This window comes from Carassius auratus, chromosome 41 (genome assembly GCF_003368295.1).
Source record: "Carassius auratus strain Wakin chromosome 41, ASM336829v1, whole genome shotgun sequence".
In the NCBI taxonomy this organism is placed as follows: domain Eukaryota; kingdom Metazoa; phylum Chordata; class Actinopteri; order Cypriniformes; family Cyprinidae; genus Carassius; species Carassius auratus.
The window spans coordinates 1,587,663-1,608,430 of NC_039283.1; the positions used below are offsets into that span (position 1 = coordinate 1,587,663).

General features: G+C 37.8%; 2 protein-coding genes, 1 non-coding gene and 1 pseudogene across 3 annotated transcripts in view; 2 read left to right on the plus strand and 2 right to left on the minus strand.

Annotated features, from left to right (window-relative positions):
- LOC113059477 (collagen alpha-6(VI) chain-like) overlaps positions 1-20,768 on the plus strand; it is a 1,020,620-nt gene that overhangs the window by 77,856 nt on the left and 921,996 nt on the right.
- Positions 4,357-12,450, minus strand: LOC113059538 (potassium voltage-gated channel subfamily V member 1-like). The gene is made up of 3 exons (XM_026228093.1): positions 12,049-12,450; positions 9,027-9,995; positions 4,357-5,416 (listed from the first exon to the last, which is right to left on the minus strand). The coding sequence occupies exons 2-3, from the start codon at positions 9,970-9,972 to the stop codon at positions 4,908-4,910; spliced, it is 1,455 nt and encodes a 484-aa protein (XP_026083878.1). The 5' UTR covers positions 9,973-9,995; positions 12,049-12,450; the 3' UTR covers positions 4,357-4,907.
- On the plus strand, positions 14,938-15,009 carry trnae-cuc (transfer RNA glutamic acid (anticodon CUC)). The gene has a single exon. It is a non-coding gene; the product is annotated as a tRNA-Glu (tRNA).
- On the minus strand, positions 15,487-20,045 carry LOC113059540 (protein DEK-like; annotated as a pseudogene).

A 20,768-nucleotide genomic window follows, 5' to 3' on the forward strand; every position in this document is an offset into this window, starting at 1 on the left:
CCCAAAAATGAAAATTAGCCTGTTTACTCACCCTCGAGGCATCCTATGTGTATATGACTTTCTTCTTTCAGACTAATCCAGTTATATTAATAATTGTCCTCGCTATTCCAAACTCTATCACTGGAGTCAATGGGTGTTGCTGTTGAACAATACACAAGTGGTCAAATAAAGCGCGTGCATCCATAATAAAAACGTGCCTCACACGGCTTTGGAGGGTGAATAAAGGCCTCCTGTAGCGAATCTGTCTTCCACGTATGACAGATAACGGAAGTGAGAGAAAAGTGTTTATTATGTTTGAAATATGGATATTTTTCTTACAAAAACGCATGGATTTATTACAGGAGGCCTTTCTTCACCACATTTATTTTCCATATTTTGCCTTGTCCTGTTCATTTCAACTCATGCATGTATGCATGCACACGGACTTGTGTACACACTCACAAATGCAGCTGGACAGACAGTGCACTCTAATTACACGCTGGCCCCTTGGATTCACATCTGAATTTCTGGTGCCAGGAAGACAGGTTGGGGAGGCGTCAGTCACCTAGGGAATAGACACAGCCCTTATCTGTAGATCAAACACATTCAAATGCATCCTATATATAGCTCATCCAGGGCATGTAGAACGCTAAGTCCCAACTAAATCAAGTCAGTTTGAATTTTCTGAATGTAGTTGGAAGTATGAAGAATGAAACTCTCATTCCCATATGGACACATTTCATTTCAAGTTCATCTTTTAACTGCAGGTTCAATCAAGAGCTGTTTTATCTTCCTGCACAGTTCACTTACAGAAAATGTATATCTGCTGTAAATTCAATAAATATCTAGGAAAACCTATAAAAGAAAATATTTATTAACTTTATTTTGTTAATTTGAGTTTGTTTCACTTTTAAATACACTAACCATAATGGTTGTCATAATCTAATTTGTAGGTGCGTTTAGATGGTTGCAGCAGAGTTTAAACTTCCTTGAGGTATTTAAACATCTTCAGGAGTTTGTGCCAAAATCCCTTAAATGTCCTTGAAACAGAACAAGCAATTTGCTGTTAGAGGAAATAAAAGGCCCATTTAAGGACTTTCATATTCGGATATTTCATGAGCGACTGAGAGGAGGTATTCTTGTTCATTTGGAAAGTTTTCAAAAGGCACTAGAGATAGAAATAGCACAAATCCAACATATCTCCAGGCTGTGGATTTAGCATTCAGCTTGTTTTCAGGGGATTTAATTGGATAGCAGGCCTGGTGATGCCTTTTTTTTCATTGATAGATTATTTTCAACCTAGGATTTTACATATTTTCCCCCATCAAAACATGATACTAAAATGTTATGGGTAGTTACTGGGCATTGCTATGTGGTTGCTAGATATGGTTCATTTCCATCCATCATGAAAGGCATATATATATATATATATATATTGTGACGAGTCAGCGGCCTCCTCCCTGATTATCACCGGCACCCCGTCCTAAATCGCCGCCCTTCACCAGGCTCCCGACTGGAGTGGGTGTGTGAGAGGAGGGGCGCCGGACGAGTCAGGGCTGGCGGCGTGTGATGGGGCACACCTGAAGGAAGTGGAGCCTCATTACCGCCGCTGTTTAAAAGCCCAACGCGCCTCTCCTCAGGAGACCGGTCTCTTCCCCGTGCATGCACACTGGTGTCCTCGTGGGTCCAGGAAGGGTGCGTTGAGGGACTCCCGCGCCACCAAGACGTGAGCTGCCGGACCCGCGATCCGGATGGGAACCGCACCCGTATACACGGCCGACGGGCCAGGATGCCGGGCCGTCCATCCCCTACCAGCGCCGCGGCCAACGAGAGAGACGCGGCCGCTAGGAGAAGCCGCCGCCCCTCGCGCCCCGGACCAAGGAGGGGAGCGCGTGCGGCCGCCGGACTCCGCCCCTTGCCTGGACCCTTCCTTGATGAACACTGCCCGACCTACACAAATCCCGCAGCACGACGAGGACACCAGATTCCCTGTTATTTTGGACACTTTCCCCCTTTGGCCACTTTTTCCCTCTGTTATTTTATGATTTCTGTTAATAAAAGCCTCTCCGAGGCCTGACGCCACGCCCACTGTGTCTGTCTTGTGCTCCTCCCGTGACACTGGTGGAGAATGCGGGCAGGCGGAGCCTAGACAGCGCAGTTGGGAAACGTCTGGTGACGTCACTCCCTCTCGCTTGCAAACGTTCGTGAGAACCCAGACTGGGACGGAGGAAAACTGGGGACAGCCTCCCAGCCACACAAGGGGTAAGTGACTTTTCCATTGTCATTTTACCCTGTGGTTGGTTGAGGCTGTCACTAAAACCCGGTTTCTCTGTCCCTGTTCTGGTGCGCTGCGAGAGGGAGGACCGCCCGGAGAGGAAGCCCCGCCCACTCCGACCGTTTGGAGCCTGGTTGAGGATGGTAGCACTCCCGTGTGGGTGGCGCCCTGATGACGGGGATGTCGCTTGGGAGGGGGAATGTGACGAGTCAGCGGCCTCCTCCCTGATTATCACCGGCACCCCGTCCTAAATCGCCGCCCTTCACCAGGCTCCCGACTGGAGTGGGTGTGTGAGAGGAGGGGCGCCGGACGAGTCAGGGCTGGCGGCGTGTGATGGGGCACACCTGAAGGAAGTGGAGCCTCATTACCGCCGCTGTTTAAAAGCCCAACGCGCCTCTCCTCAGGAGACCGGTCTCTTCCCCGTGCATGCACACTGGTGTCCTCGTGGGTCCAGGAAGGGTGCGTTGAGGGACTCCCGCGCCACCAAGACGTGAGCTGCCGGACCCGCGATCCGGATGGGAACCGCACCCGTATACACGGCCGACGGGCCAGGATGCCGGGCCGTCCATCCCCTACCAGCGCCGCGGCCAACGAGAGAGACGCGGCCGCTAGGAGAAGCCGCCGCCCCTCGCGCCCCGGACCAAGGAGGGGAGCGCGTGCGGCCGCCGGACTCCGCCCCTTGCCTGGACCCTTCCTTGATGAACACTGCCCGACCTACACAAATCCCGCAGCACGACGAGGACACCAGATTCCCTGTTATTTTGGACACTTTCCCCCTTTGGCCACTTTTTCCCTCTGTTATTTTATGATTTCTGTTAATAAAAGCCTCTCCGAGGCCTGACGCCACGCCCACTGTGTCTGTCTTGTGCTCCTCCCGTGACTATATATATATATAATATTTTTTTATATTAAATAAAATTAATTTTTTTAGCAGCTTGGACCAAAAATCTTAATTCAAATAATTTACTGAGAAAAGAGCTTGCACAGCCACAAAAATGAAATTTAGATTAAAGGCTTGTTATCCATTTACATGTCATATCTTGTCAAGTAATAACATATTCCTGCAGTGCAAATCATTTTTACTGTCTAGCTGTGGTCTGTGGTCAGTGGAGTGAATGATTGCAACTGTTTCTGAGTAATGTGTCAAATAAGCCATGCATCTTTGAGCAGACCTGTTGCTCTTACAGGGTCATCATAATCTTCCGGCCATTTGTGATATTTTACAAGGATCAACAAGTCGCAGGGAATATGCACATTTCTCTAAGGTAAATGCAGCCCTTAAAACACAACCAAACAGGAAAATCCAGACACAGATTTTATTACAGATCTTCAAAAGGAACAGTAGGAACTACTTATATTACAAACAATCAATGAGTTGCACAAGGATGAATAGAACTGGCATGTAGCAATTTTTGAAAAATCATTTTGATGATTATAGTGTCACATTAAAATACTGTCTCCAGCTTAATGTGCAGAGACAATTTAAAGTAAGTCGTTGGCTGATTCAGTCGAAACATGTAAACACTGTGCCGTTTTCAGAATTTGTATGGTTGTTTTAAGCAGGATGGAAACACTGATGCAACCAATGGTGAGAATTTGGGGTGTGGCTAACTGTTGTCCAACCAAGGGCAGTGTAAGGGAAACCTGTTTAAAAAAAAGCATTTCTTTTTGCAATTCTGTTTTGTGCCACTAGTGGAGTAGAAAACATTCTCTTCACCCTAAAATGGGTCTTATTTTTTCCCCTGAGGTTCATTATCAAGTTTTATTTTTCTTATAAGAAAAAATTATAATATCAATTCTAATTTAGTTTTAAGACCATTTTCTACTCTGTTAAATGGTCTGTTGGCATGATATGGAATGTTAATAATAATGCATGCTATTGATCTTATTGTGAATGATTCAACCATGTAAGTTTCATTTTTATTTAATTTCTTTTTTACCTCATTTATTCACCCTCATGTTGTTTTAAAGATATTTTGAAGACTGCTGGTAACCAAACAGTTTTGGTTCCCACTGACTTCCATTGTATTATTTGCCCATAAAATGAAAGTCAGTGGGAACCAAAACTGTTTACTCTTCAACATTCTTTAAAATATCTTCTTTCATGTTCCAAAGAGGCAAGAAAATTATACAGGTTTGGAAAGACATGAGTGTGAGTAAATTATGACAGAATTGTAAATTGAAAACTTGAAAATTTGAAACCCCTCTTCTTTCTTACAATTACATGCACAATTTCCTCCATCCAATCAGCTTCACTTGGATTTACATCCCAGTATGGAAGAAAAGATCTGTTGCTTCTTCCATTAGATCGCAACATTAAGAAATTACCCATTTGCATGTGAAATGAGCAGTAGCACTTTATCTGCAATGCTGCAGGTTTGGGCTCATTTCTAATACAGTGTTACCACTGTACCATTTTAGCCACTTTGCAAAGCTGCATTTGATTGTTACAGGATTGCAATGTTTCTACATCGGAAACACTAGAACGTTCAGTTGTTTTTTGCAGGATGATTTTGTTTTTCGAATGCAATAAACTCTAAAGATTAAGCAAATTTTGAGCCTTTGATGCCTTTAAAGGTTTTGAGATCCTTAAAAGACCACTCTCACTCACTTGATCTGTCTCTCTCTCAGGCCGCGTGCAGGCCTACTGTTATCACCAAAGATCTCCTGCACTGCTGCGTGTGCTGGCTCGCTCTCGCCCCTGCAACCGCAGCATCTCCAGTATGCTTCTGCCGTAGGCGTCCCGTAAGTTCACCCCTATCGCTGACATATCTGAGGCCGAGCTGCGAGTCAGTCGTTTCAGCGCCTCCCCGTGCCGCAGCGCCACCTCCTTCATTTTAAGTGTGAAGTAGCAGGCGGAGAACCGATCGTTGATGATGGCGATAGGTAGCGAGAGAATTAGAATGCCAGATAGGATGCAGATGAAGGCCATCACTTTTCCTAGTGCCGTGTCCGGACGGATGTCTCCATACCCTACTGTGGTCATGGACGTGGTGGCCCACCACCAAGCGCTGGGTACATTGGTGAAGGTGGTCTCTGGCATGTCATGTTCAATAGCGTATTCCACTGTGGCGAAGATGGAGATACCCACGGAAAGGAACAGCATCAGGAGGCCAACTTCCTCGTAGCATTGGGCGATAGTCATGCCCAAAGACTTGAGACCTGGATCACACAAAGAAGAGATAAAGTTCCTTAATCTAAAGGCCTATTCACACCAGCACAAATGTTTTTTCAGACTTGTCAGTAAGACAACAAGCCATTCAGAAAAAATATATATTTGTATGGCATGTGAATATTGGTGTCGTTCTGAACAGACCCACTGGGAAAGTTCACCCAAAAATGAATAGACATTGTAAAAAGTGACTTTAAAACTGTTTTTTTTTTTCTATGTCAGGTGCATGATTTGGTTTTAAAACCTTTTATTTTAAAATGTTTTATTGTTTTTTTTATGATTCAATTCACTAAATAGATGTGTTAAATTAACAGCCCTAATTTTAAAATTATTACTGCATGCCAAGAGGATAGAGACTATTGCAAATAATTAACCTAATTACTAAATTACTGTTAACCTTTAAACAATAGCATGGAAAAAGGAGAGGCATCTCAAATAATTAGGGAAGGAAAAACATTAGGGCACTTTCTGATAATTTGTGTAATTTGTGTCAGTGTTCCCCAATGCATGGAACTCTATGTAACAAAGAATCAAGCTACAGCAGGTGTTACATGCTGTGTCCTAATTTGCTTATTCTACGCCCTTAAAGGGATAGTTCACCTTCAGTTGCTGGCCCACATTGACTTCCATATTATGAAAAAAAACTAGCAGTAGATTTATAATAATACATAATAGAATCCTTCACCAAAGCACAATGGTTTGTGGGGCATATTAGCTATTAGAATGTCCACGGATCCACACTGCAAAAATCTACCTGAAAAAGTAGACCATCCAGGGACATGGACGAGTTTTTTCTTTTCTTTTTATAATAAAAAATTATAATAACAATTTATTTTAATTTTCTATAATTTATATTAATGAATTTATAAAAAGTAATTTAGTTTTAAAGACCATTTCTACTCTGTTAAATTGTCTGTTATTGCTGCTGCTGCCTTTAAAATTGGCATGATATGGAAATCCTACCTATCCACCCTTCAAAGATCTACTTGAAAAAGTAGACCATCCAGGGACATGGACGCAGGGATAATGTGTGTGTGTTTGTTTGTGATGGTTATTAGTTACATTGTTTCACCATTAGATGGGGACAAGAGACTGTTTTTATGAGTGAGTCAGCGGTAAAGACTTTTATTTTGAAAGAGAATGAATCAGGCTTGTAAAAAATAGTTATTTTTTTTACTTTCAACACCACCTTTTAAGATGCAGCCAACAAAATAAGGACCAACGCTGTCATTGAAAATCACCCTTAACAGATGAAAGTATAGTACGACAAAGATATCGCTTTCTTCAGCAGACATTCAGACTAATGTTTTATTGTGAATATGAGATTGAGCTGAAGAATGAATGCTGTTGTCAGATGAAGGTAATCACACTCGCTCACTTATTATGCTCTTATAATACTCTGCATAATAAAATTAGCTTTTAATACAGTGATATAATGAGCTTGCAAAGAAGCAACTCCTTTTCAAATTAGTAACAGAGGCTTGGACTCAGAGGTTAAACTGTCAACTTGAGATCTGAGATGTTGAGAACATTTGCATCTGCCAGTTTGTGAATATTACTGCAAAAGATAAATCAAAAAGTTTATAACAGTTATCAAATCATCCAGATATTCTAGCTTTTAAATATAGACACCTGAGAACAGCTGCTATACTCTCTCACTACAAAATGTCACGGCTTCCTGAGAAATGCTTTATTTATTCTTTTTTTAGCAGCCTCACTGAATACATTTACAGACAGAACATCAAGAATCTAAAGTCGACACCTAGCCTACTTACTGTGTGTATCAAAGCATGCCCTTTTATTTTTAGAAGCAGGAACTGTATTTTGTCATTAATACGCTGGCTTTTATGGCCCCTTAACCCACGTCTGAGGTGCTGGAGTCAACATGAGCTTCTGTGAAAGACTAAGCTTCTGTTTGAAAAAATGAAAATGCAGTGTGGAGCACTCAAAAGATTGATATTGAATTTGTTTTTTCATTCACTTTCATTCTCATCTTGACTAACTGTCACATTTGTCTGAGCACAGTTCATATTTGATGTTTATGGCTATGGGGTTTGCCTGACTCCATTCACTTTAATTTATTTTGTGTCTTCTGATCAGACGAACCACTAATGAGAATAAACACCTTCAGAGATGCAGAGAACGCTGTAGACAAGAGGGACCGCATTATTAAAATGTGACGGTTATGAAAATAGTCGCTCCCATTCCCTCTGTGGATTATCTGTCAGTGTTTTCTTCAGATATCTATCCTGAAAACAAAACCGACCTTGTCTGATTAAAAATGTGTTAAATCTAAACAATGATAGTGAGACCCTGTGAAAAATTCAGTCTGTTATTTAGTCACGAAATAAAATATGGCTTTATATCCTTTAAAAGAGAAAAAGAACCTTCCAATGGATAATTTATGAAACTCAGTTTTCCCTAATTATACATTTCCACATGAAAAATGGCATGATAAGACCCTAGTCACACCAAATTCCCCAACCGTACCCTTGTATTTTAGCCCTTGCATATCATGTTGTTTAATTATTTGTGACTTTATGGCAGCATCTTAGAAAGAGATTCTTTCTTTTCACAAAAATGCAAGATCAAAGTCACCGGTCTGTTCTCAGTAACTTTGTGTATGTAAGGATATTCCTTTAAATCTCCCTGGGATACTGTCAAAATATGAATGGATGAATACATTTACTCTCTCTCCCAAAAATAGACTGACATCATCATGAATTATTTCATTCCCCAGGTTGAGAGTCCATCAGGACCATGTTAAAATGCCCAAAAAGGTCAGTCGTGTGTTTTACGAGTACCTTTGGCAAACCTGCAGCACTTGATTCACATGTGCAACTCACAACAGTGCATGTTCGAAAAGCTAGACATTCATTAAATCACTGAAATCACTTTTTTTTATTAATTACAAAAAAGTACACTACCATTCAAAAGTTTGGGCTCAGTATGATTTTTAAAAAATGAAATTAATGCTTTCATTTTGCAAAGATGCATTAAACTGCTAAAAAAATTACATTATAGACATTTGTAATGTTACAAAAGATTTCCTTTAAAAAATGCTATTCTTTTAAACATTATAACAGTCAAAGAATCATTAAAAATGTATAATGGTTTCCACAAAAATATTTAATATTAATTAAAGGTAAAAAAAAAATATATATATATATATATATATATATATATATATATATATATATATATATATGTGTATATATATATATATATATATATATATATATATATATATATATATATATATATATTGCACTAATGTGTTTAACATTGATAATACATTTTTCTTAAGCACCAAAACAGCATATTATAATGATTTCTGAAGGATCATGTGACACTGAAGACTGGAGTAATGACTGCTGAAAATTCAGATTAGCCATCAAAGGAATAAATTACATTTCAAAATATGTTAGAATAAGAAAAAATATATATTTTACATTGTAATAATAGTTTGCAATATATTCTACTAAATGTTTGATCAAATAAATAAGAGACTTTTTTCAAAAACATAAAACATTTTTACCAACCCCAAACATTTGAACCGGTAGTGTATGATTATATGATAAGTTTCAATAGGTATTTCACCTGTTGAGTGTCGGCCAAGTTTTAGCATCCTGAGAGACCTCATTAGGCGCAGCACCTGAACTACCCGTCCAACGTTCTCCAGCTCCGTAGATCCACCATGCAGGCTCTCCACGGCCAGAGTCACATAGAAGGGCAGAATAGCCAGTAGGTCAATGATATTCGCCACACTCCTGCTGAACCTACACTTATCTCTAACACACATGAACCTGAGCACCAGCTCACCGGTGAACCAAATGATACAAATGTACTCGAGAGCGTCCAAGATGATGGGTGCACCAAGTATTGTGAAGTCCAGTGAAATCAGAGCAATGTTCAGGATGGACACCACTACAAAGAACATGGATAGCGTCCCAAACATCTTGGCCGCCTTAGAGGAGTCCGGCTTCTCCATAAGATCCCATAGACGTTGGCGTAACTCCTGGCACAAAACACCGGTGAAGTCCTCCTCCTCGTTGTCTATTACTTCAGCATCCTTACGAATATCAAACGAATCCTTCATCTCCTTCCGCCGGTAGTATCTGTCCCTACAACAGCTGTCTATGCGGATCTCATCGATGCCCCAGTACTCGATCTCCTGAAGGAACGAGATCACACACAGCTCCTCTCGCACATGTAAGTGACCCGTCTTGTAGAAGTTCATGATGTACTGAAAGGTCTGCGAGTTGCGGTCAAAGAAGAACTCGTTCTCCAAGAAATCTGCATCGTCGCATAGATCTAAAGCAGAGTCTCGACTAGAGAGGGCCAGCTTGCCCAGACGAGTCTCCGGGTGAGAGGCCAATAGTTCCTGAGAGAGGATATACCGACTGCCTCCCACATTTATAATGAAGAAATCCAGCGGATCGTTGCTAGGTAGTGCAGGCTCGCTGAAGAAAACACTAGAGTCCAAGGACAGCAGTGAAGCATTGTCCTCGTAGAACTCTGCTGGACTTGATGAATCTGTGATCATTGTGTTCTGTGTAACGCTGAGCCCTGAGAGACCCAGTGAAGGAAAGTGCATTAGTATGACAGAGTGAAAAGAGCAGTATCAATAAAAATAAGGATTTGGCAGCTGGTCTAAATTTAGGATAAAAATGTAAACTTTTCACACTTTAAATGGTCTCTCATAGCCCTGGGCAAACAAAATCTTCAGTTGTCATACTTTATGATATAGTAAAAAATGATTTATTCCGATTTTGAGATTCCAGACTGTATTTGTGAACCATTGGTTAATGCTGATAACCCTATTGCACAAAATGAGTTAAATAAAAATCTGTCATCATTCATCCTCATGTGTTTTCAAACCTGTATGACTTTCTTTTTCAGATATTCTGAAATATTAAATACAATATTTAAAATATATTTAAAATATCTCAATTAAGGTCAGTGGGGTTCAATGTTGTTTTGTACAAAACAGTTGAAACATTCTTCAAAATATCTTCTTTTGTGTTCCGCAGAAGAAAGAAACCATACAGGTTTGGAATGACATAATGGTTAGCAAATGATGACAGAAATTAAATATTTTTTGGTGGACTTTCCCTTTAAATCTTCTGAAACATGCAGCAAAAAACAATAGCACCTCCTCATCACTCCAGTTAATGCTTTTGCGCTGATGCAATAACTTTCAGCTTTGCAAGTTTGTGCAAATGTATAAAGCATATGAATATTAATGACGTAAGCACTGAGACTAACGTGCAAGCAACACATTGTTTCACCTTGAAAGATTCATAACTCAGGGTTAAAACTGACCTTAAGTCTGGGTTTAAAAAGACGTTAACACAGGTTAACAAGCCCTATTATATGTTTTATCCAGTAAATATCACACATTACAATACTTCATCTGCCTTATGATTCTCAAATAAGCATTTTAATAGATATAAAAAAAGACAGTTTGGATAGTCTGTGTATACAGTTAGCTAAGTGTAATACCAACTTATTGATAGCTCTGTGTATTGAATGAGTAAATTCCCTTAATGAATTTTTTTTTCTCTCTCTCTCTCTCTTTTACGCCATCACTGGCATACATCAGACACGGTGGGAGGGAGAAGAAGCCTTTGGCAGTGTCCTACTTCTTCAAAGCTGCGTTGAGATTTAAATATTTTAGCTGGCCTGTCTAATTAATTGAACTAATGGTACTATTTTTGTAATCATTAATTCTCTTTGGTACGGTCCTCTATAATATTGTCACGGTGGTCATTTTAAAACCTGCATTTTTAACAAGGTCCCATGGGATCACACTAAAGAGATCTGAGCACAATGTAAGAACAACCTTTGAGAAGGCATTTTCACTAAAGCAAGCCACTGTCAATGTACTGTATCACTGTAAAAAGTGAACACAAGCACTGCTGTTTATACCTCATCTCATCCTTAAAAACACTTTCATTAGTGTAACCCAATAGACTCAAGTCAGTCCAGTCACATTAGATTCTATTTCTGACTGAAAACCAGTGAATGCAGAATTAAGTACATTTTAGGATTTTAAGTTAAATGGTTTCTTCTTCTTTTTTACATTCTCAAAAACATAAAAACCTAAACCTAAAAGTAGACTGAAAATGCAATTGAAAGGAAAACACTGTCTTCTCTTATATTAAAATAAAATGCATGGAAGTAAAAGCATTCTAAAAAAAAGTAATGTACAAATTTGAGCTCTACTACAATTATACTGAGAATCTTTTATTTCCAAACAAACTCTAGTTCAATGTTAAACATATTCAGTGGTTAATATAAAGCAGAGGTTTGTGCAGATCCAGAGAAGTAACAACAAATTAATATTTTACATAATTCAAATAATTCCCATCTCTCAGTCTGATAATGACTGTGCAAAGTCATGCACTGTTTGTCAGTTATTTTACAAGGTATTTAGTGCACAGTTAAAGCGCTGTACAAGATTCTAAATAGAAAATAATATATAGAAATCAATTAATACTAAAATGGGCTGTATGTAAATAAGTTTTAAACTCATGCAGCCTTTTAAATATCAGCTGGATATCTAAAAATACAAAACATAAAGAATGATACAGGATCAACAGTAACTGTGGACACCCACCTTCAGCCTATAAACCTACACTGAAAGCTCGTGTGTGAGGTGAGCTGGATCCATCTGTCTCTTCACTCTGTTCCCACTTCAGAAGATGCTGATCCACTGTCGATAAACTAAAGTACATAATGCAAACAGAATATTCCCAAATGCTCAGAGAGAAGTACTGATGCGGCTCGCGGTTTCGCAGGTTCATCAGAGTTCGGAACAGTTCTGAAGCGCGCCTCGTGCACCTTTCAGAAGCGTTTTAACGCGCTGGAGAGAGTGCGAGGTATCAACCAATCAGGAGTCATTTTCAGGCTGCTAAGCAACAAACTCCAGACACTTAATACAACCAAAGAAAAAAAGAAAAGAGAAGAAGAAAAAAATTAGACGCGTTGTAATCGTCTGGAAAAATCAAAGCTTCGCTGTCACGAGATCTACGCTTGTATACGCGCGCACTCGCGCAGCACGTAGAAAGCAAACCATGCTTTGATCCTCGTGGGTGGGTCAACTTTGCCCTTAAACCTACGCTTGTTTCAAATAACTTTTCCCACACATTTCAAAACAAAGTCCATGGTTTGGTGGTACGAAAAGGGTGGACATGCAGCTGCGTGTGGATTTACAAACTCTGATTTTATAGCATAAAACCCGAGAAACAGGATTTTGTGAGAGGATAAAGGTTTGTCGGTCCCTGCTTTTAGGAAACCTGAAATGTAGAATCACGACAAAACACTTTAACACCTCAGATGTTTATTTTACTAGTTTTTAGTATTATATGATATACCGATTAATATGATATGAATATAACAACAGCAATAGCCTATGGAAGAAAATGTAGTCTAATCACATTGATTAGAACATTTCTGATCTCACTGCAGGTCTGCATATTGTATAACTACCTAATTGTATAACTGGTGATGTATTCATGAATGAATGAGTAATTATTGAATCAGCAGGTGGATCACAAATGTGTGGAAGGAGATCTGTTTTCAGAATAGCATACCATCATTATTTCACTATTGCTGAATGAGCACACATTTTCGGTACACAGAAATTATTAACTTTGATCTATGACAGGTTTTTCTTTATTCGTTATTTGGTCCAACTTTCTAAAGTTACAACATTTTCTACACAAAATTGAATTGAAATGTAAAATAACTGATGAATTTAACTTGCAGTGTGAGTGAAAAATATCAAAAGATGTATAATGTGCACCTGATATAGTGAATAATTTTGGAAATGCTATTTCACTATTTCTGAGCCTATTTCTAAAGTTGCATGTATTTCACTATTTCTAAAGTAGCATGTTGCCCCCTGCTGTTGTGTTGGTAAAATTACTGGAAATAATTGTAACTATATAAATACTCAGCTGAGAGAACCTAATTAAATTAAATACATATCTTTTATAAAACATACTTTAATTAAAATTTCGGGGCATTGCCTATAATTTATTTTTTGATGTTCTAAATTAAATATAGGCCTAAATTATATAGTGGCCTTAAAAATATTTGCACAATTAAGTAAATGAATGCCACATCTAATGGCATTACTTTAGAACAGACAAACAAATTATCAAATTGCATCTAGACATGGAATAAAATACACTAAAGTAAAATTTGGATATCATTTTAACAAAGAACGATAGCACGAGCACACTTTCAGCAAAACACTTCACAAGGAGAATTTTGTTACATTTTGAAAATATACAATTGTTATGAAAACATAGCCTATAGGCTATTGTAATGCATATAAATGAATTCCGACGGGAAACTAAGTTGACCATGTGAATGAATTAAGTATATAGGCTACTTTTTATTCACATTAGACCTATATTTTTGATACCACACACCCAAAGGGACAATTTACCAACCATCTTGTTCCATACTTGAATACTGTTGTTCCTTGGAGAAGTTATTGACAGGCAACATCCAGTATTCACTTTAACCTTTTTTTCATACAACAAAAGTGAATGTTGACAACAGAGAGGTTGTAATTCAGAAATCCCATCTCCACAGTAGAAAGAAAGACTTACTAATTCGAAACAAGTTTTGGGCTTGTTACTCCAAACACATTAGTTACTCCTTTGAAAAGTAATACTATTACTTTACATATTACCAGTGTTGGACAGTAGCCTAGCTAGTTACTAATAGTTGCAGTAATAATATTCATTTTTGCAGTAGCTGACTAGTATTGCGACTAATTACTGATATGATTTTAGTAATATTACATTTACCATCCATAAAACAGCTTGTTACTTAGTTATTTTTGATGCCTCAGCCCATACAGATTTGAAATCCAACAATCCAATTATTTCAAGATTAATTTTCAGAATTTTTCACAACTTGCACAGACACATGAAGTCACCACCAGAGCTTCGGGGAAAGCTAAAAAATTTGGAAATGCTTACATTTCAGATGTTGGAAATATTGCCATTACACCGATTTTGTAGTTTATGATTGACTGATTTTTCATTAAATTTTATAAAAAAGACAGTAGACATTTATGATATAAAAAAGATTTATATTTCAAATAAATTCTGTTTTTCTGAACTTTCTATTCATCAAGGAATCCTGTCGATGTTTCTGCCATGTTTCTCCTCCCGCCTGCAATCAGGAAATGTTAAAGCCCTAAACGAAGTAAACAGTGTGGCGTGAAGACAATAATTTCTTCTTAAATTTCTCCTAGTTTGTTAAATGATAGTAATTTGTTTGCATTATATGAACTCTATGTATTATAATGTATGGACAATTTTCAGTTGTCATTATTTGTTGGCAGGTGATTTTAAACACAGAAGTCCTTTAGAAGCACTGAGGTGTAAGCCGTTGGTTGATTGTCTAAATTTAATTTATTTTAAAGAGAGGATCGTACGCTTTATATAACTTCTAATATGACATTTCTTGCACCCAACTGCAATAGTCCCTGGTGGTCTAGTGGTTAGGATTCGGCGCTCTCACCGCCGCGGCCCGGGTTCGATTCCCGGTCAGGGAACGAGTTCTTCTTTTTTCTTCTTTTTTCATAGAATAGTTCAATAAAGGTAGAAACTTCAAATCTATCTGTTGCCAACAGATATCTGTTTGGAAAATGCCTGTATTAAAGCTAGGAGGGCGAGATCCACTAGGGGGCCTTAGCAAACACCTAATGTGTGCAAACACCTTATGAATAACACACCCCAACCCCCAATATTTTCTGGTTTCCCATTTTTTGTTTATGAAAGAAAAAAGTTTAAAACCAGCAATTTTGATGTAATTTTAGCAAAAATATTGGAATTTGGGGAAAATAAGCTTTGCATGTTTGACAAATGAGGGGTTTCTATTCAAAAAGGTTTACAACTGCTCCACAGATCAACACATTAAAACAGTTTAAATTGGAACGAAAACTTTGAAGCACAACACCATGGAGTGGCAATTGAACCTTAGTCTTAATAAACAGACAGGTTATTTTCTATGAAAAATCAATTTATTTCAAAATAAACACACCTCTTTGTTTCTGTTTTGTTTTTGTGACACATTATAACAGAGCCATATGTCTGATGATAACTGATATATTGGTTACTGAGGTCAGTGTAAACAACAGAAGTCAACCCAGGACTTATCAGAGAACCTGATCTTACACTGACCTGCAGGTATGAGTAACATCTCAAATTAAGAGATACAATTGTTCCTTATGACTTGGATTAAAACAGAAGAAAGAAAAATGCACATATAAAGTATATTTACAAAAAATTATCTAGAAATGAGAGCAAAACAAAGATAAAAAAAACAATGTTTTTTTGCTCTTTTCAAATTAGAATTAATATCCCAAATTTCTTTAAGCACAACACTGAAATGGAAGCTGACACTGCCAAAATATTATTATTATATTATGATGAAATACAATAACAAACCAAACAATTAATTTCTAAATGTGGCATTTTTCAACAACCAATCCAAATCATTCACTGTCAAATTAAAAAACAATTTAACTTTAGAAAATACTTTTTTTAAAATACAAAAAAGCAGAATTTGCTAAATAGTTGAGAAACCTTATATAAAATAAAAATAAGAACTACACAATAATGAACAGTGTTATAAAAATCTTCATCCTCACTGTCCTTTTAAATAAGGCATTTTCTTCACTTCAGGATATCAACTGAAAAACAAGAAAATTATCCATTACAAAAGCTGCAAACTGACAATATCGATTATAAAACAATGGTTTAGTATTTTGGAGGTACTTACACCTTTAACTGTCTCCCGGATGAATTCCTTTCTGCTGCTCAGATCAAAGTGAGGATACTTGTCATAAACCTACAATGAAGCAAAACAAAGGAAGTTCATAAATAAGTATCTGAAAACGTTTCAGGATGTCAAACATTAGTGGAACATATCTATAGCTATTGTAATGAACTACACCTGTGCTAGGACTCCTGCATGAACTTAAAGGAACTGATTTCATTAATTAAAAATCACTGGACTTCAGTTGGTTACATACAATTGCAAAATGGATCAGAAAAGTGAATATGCACCTAAGGTGAAACACCTCATTAGTTTGAAGACACCATTCAAGTTTGATATTCACACATTTAAGGTATCGAAAAAAAGCCACTGTAACCGCTCAAAAATCCATTTTGTCCCGATAAATGCTTTGAAATAACATACTTTTCGGGTAATCTGCTTCATCGTAACTTCCTCCAAGTTGGCATCTTTCAAGAGATCCTTGATTGCCTCCTTTAACTGTTCTTCAGTAGGTGGTTTTTTAACCATCTTGATCAATGGCTGATCATCATCAGAGCTTTCACTTTCATCTGGAAGAATAATACAGCATAAAAAATAAAATTCTTAGATTTTAACTTCTAGTCTTGCATCTTGAAGCATTTGCTGCATTATTACCCTTGCTCTTGCTTGCTTTCTTTTTCCCTCGGTTGCTGCTGCTGTCAGCTTTCTTGGTTTTTGGGACAGGCTTTGCTGGAGCTTTCCTCTTTGTTGCAGGTTTCTTTTTTGTCTAGGAAATTTGTGAATTAAATGGTGAGTTAAACGTAGTGTGTACGGTCACAACAGCAGTTAAGAAAATCAGAGGGAAAAACTGAACACATTTCTGGGGCATCTGCAGATCTATAAATCAAAAGTGCAACAAAAGTTGTACTTGTTATTATTATTGTGCCATAAATGAAATTTAGCTATTTCTTTCAATGGCAGTTTAAAACTCATTTTTCATTGCCCAATTAAGCTGTAAATTAACTAATTGTTTATCAGCCATTTTTAATGACTGACTTAATCAACAGGCCAAGACAACACGCTCAAATAAGCTTAAATTCATTTGAATTATGTGAAAAAAATTCTGAATTCACAAATAATACTAGTAAGTGTTTTTGTCTAACCTTTTTTGCATTCTTATTTTCATGAACGTCTTGGTCACTTTCATCTGATGCAGTCTGTTCTGACTTTTCTGATTTCTTTGTAGACTTTGTGGTTGAAGATTTCTTCTGAGGAGGAGATTTCTGTTGATTTGCGGACACAATACAAGAAATTTACGAATAGTAATATATTGCCTGAACTGTAAAACAAAAAAATCTGGAGCATTTAGAAAAAAAAAAAAACTTTTCACTCACTTCTTCCTCCTTGCTCTCCTCTTCAGGAGCATCATCATCATCATCATCATCATCTTCCTCTTTATCAGAAAATTTATCTTCACTGTCTTTATGTTCTTGATTTGCTGTTGCAGACTTCAAAGTGTCCTTACTGTTCTCTTTGCCCTCTTCATCATCTTCGTCATCATCATCACTACTTGAATCAGTGACAATGGGTTTGGACTTCCCGCTTTCTACATTTTTCTGGGTCTTTTTACTTTTGGATGAAGACTTTTCTCTTTTGGCATCTTTGGTCATCTTCTTTTTCTTCTTTAGGACAGGCTGCAGACAGTTAATACACAAAAAGCCATTGGAAAACAGCAAAAGACAAACTAATCTCCAAAATACCTAGTATCACATGATATGAACTGATATAAAAAGTTGCATTGTTATTGTTCAGACCCAAAAAACAAACAAAAACAAACCTCACCTTTCCTGAGTTGGTTGGACATGTAAGAAATTTCATGATCCTCTCTGAAAGAATAATTTGCGTTCCAGACCTCTCCAGATCAAGAGTCTGACAAATGATTCTGAGTTGTTCCTTGTGAAGCCTGCCAGACAGAAAAAAAAAACTAATTACCACACCCACTTTAAACTAATGACAACTAGAAAAATATTTGACTTTATGAATAATTATCCGGGGACCTCTTGTGGAGTTGACATGGAATAAACCACAGGACAAAAACTGGTCTGACAATGTCACTGTCAATAATACCTATCAGAGCACACATAATCTGTGCCTTCATCTCTTTATACACCACTGACGTGTAAATATATTAAGAATAACAGAGTCAAACCAGTTAAATGGACTACCTTTTCACCTTCTCCATTTTTTTGCTGTAAAGGTCACTGTCCTCCCCAAAAGGAAATCCATTAAACAGGCCGAAGATTTTTACGCAGTGTTGACGCCTGTAAGAACATCAAGCAGCATTATTCAGTTACAAACTGAAATCTAACAACAATCTGTAGTAACATATGCTTTTGGCCATTTATGTGTTAAATGAGTTCTAAAACTAAACCTTACAGCTCCAGGGCGATCATATACAATTTTATGTAGAGGTTTGAGCAGAGGCGCTTTAAGCTTTCCGATGGAGTGATTAATCCGTGCAATGTCTCCCAGTTTGGCGCCACTTCCTGTGCTCTCAATCTTTGGCTTTTCCTTCGGTTTACTCATCAAATCAAGTCTCTGGATGATTTTTTTCTCCCGTTTTCCTTCAAGAATTTCGGGCTCGACTGCAAAGATGATTAAAAGGACATTACTGCTCTGTTCATAATGTACATACGATCCCTACACTGCATTCCTATTTATATTCTGTATATACTCAATACTGTATATAGCAACTCCACTGTACATTCTGTAAATCATAGCTTCACTTACTCTGCACTTATATGTATATAAAACACTATATTCTTGCACTTCTGGTTAGATGCTAAATGCATTTCATTAGCTCTGTACTTGTACTCTGCATAATGACAATAAAGTTGAATCTAATCTAAAAAACCTAATTACTAAAAGACATGGAATCAGGTATGATTTAATATATGAGCTGAATTATTTATTTTTTCATAAAAACTCAAAGTAAAAAAACAAAGTAATGATACTGTAGTCTGTAAGTAACTGTAATAATATTATTAACAAAAATAACAATTCTTGAAATAAATGCTTTGGCATCAAATGCTGATGTGAATTAACTTACACAATTTGGGTTTAGACCTGCTTTTAGGTTTAGGGCTTTCTGATTCATCCTGCTCTGTATCATCAGATGGACTCCTCTTCTTCTTTTTCTTCTCCTTTTCTTTTATTGAATTTTCGTCCAAAGGAACATCTTCTATGTCAACAGCTTCCATTTTTTCACTCATGATCTCAGTTGCACCCTAAATAAATGGATAAAAAGACAAGTCGCTGTGCTATAATCGTGAATTCAACAGAATACTGTTATTAGACGTGTTATTACTAGTATAATTCACATAAACAACAGCTCCATTCGTCGCCTTTAATCACATTATCAATAGTGCGCTCGTGCTGCATAACGAATTTGGCGCGTTTGTGTCTCTGTTGTATAAACCCCAGATACAAACCTTCTGCGTGCTAACAGACTAGGAAACTACCACCAATGTGAGGTAAACTATGTGAAAACAGCGGAAAACGTAAATTACACAATCAAACGTGAGAAAAAATAAACGTTTACTCATACATAACCTGGCGACTTAAAGCTTTTAGACTGATAGCGCAGCAGAATAGCATATTCATCCCGCCTACTTGATCACAAAAACAGAATTACATTTCCTTTTGCAGCAAATCGTGGAAGTCCTGCCTTCGTGTACGTGAACATAAAATTGAGAGAAAATGTTACAGACTGTAAAACCTCAGTAAACCTCGTGGACTCATACTTTAATACATATACTCACTGTACGTTAGTGTTGCTGCCAATTGGTCGCGACGGAGGTGCGCAGTAAACATGGCGTTTGAAAAGAGAGGGCGGGCTATCACGTGACCACGCGGACATGTCTATGCATAAAACCTATTCATAGGTTTCACATGACGTCACCATAGATTTCAGTGGGCGGAGCAACATGAATATTCATGAGTTCAAGATTGGTTCAGAATGATATTTTAATCAGTTTTATTCGGGTTCCATCACACGTAGGTATAAAGGGAAATGAGGACGTAGATAAGTTAGCATAAGTTTAGACATTCCAATCTAAATAGTACACTCAGGATATTGGACTATGTGAAGAATGCAAAGTAGAAGAAACAGTAACTCATGCAATTCTTGAATGTAAGAAATGTGAGGAAGAAAGAAGTAGTATCAGATGGGGTTACCAGGATGTCATGTTTGGGGGGGGGGGCATTTGGCTTGTTTGGGGGGGCAACATAAACACTTGAAAAAAATGGGTGCAAAATTAAGCTATAAACTATCTGGCAACCTCGCGCTCTCTCTCGTGAGGCCAATAAGGAAGTGACTAAAACTGCAATTCATCGTCTGGCCGCTTGAGGCTGGCTGCAGAAGAGAGTCAGTCCCATAGACTCCCCATGTTAAAATGCCCAACTTTACAGCAGAAAAAAACATGTTTACAGCCTGATTCAAAAAATGATTTTGGTCTATATTGCTAATTTTGCCTTTCATGACAACTGTGAGGG

What these genes read in the sequence shown, in the direction of transcription:
- LOC113059538 (XM_026228093.1), bottom strand. Translation starts at nt 9,972, where the DNA reads ATGATCACAGATTCATCAAGTCCAGCAGAGTTCTACGAGGACAATGCT. An exon ending in ACTTGGCCGACACTCAACAG is followed by an intron (nt 5,417 to 9,026) that starts GTGAAATACCTA and finishes TGTGTGATCCAG; the next exon opens with GTCTCAAGTCTTTGGGCATG.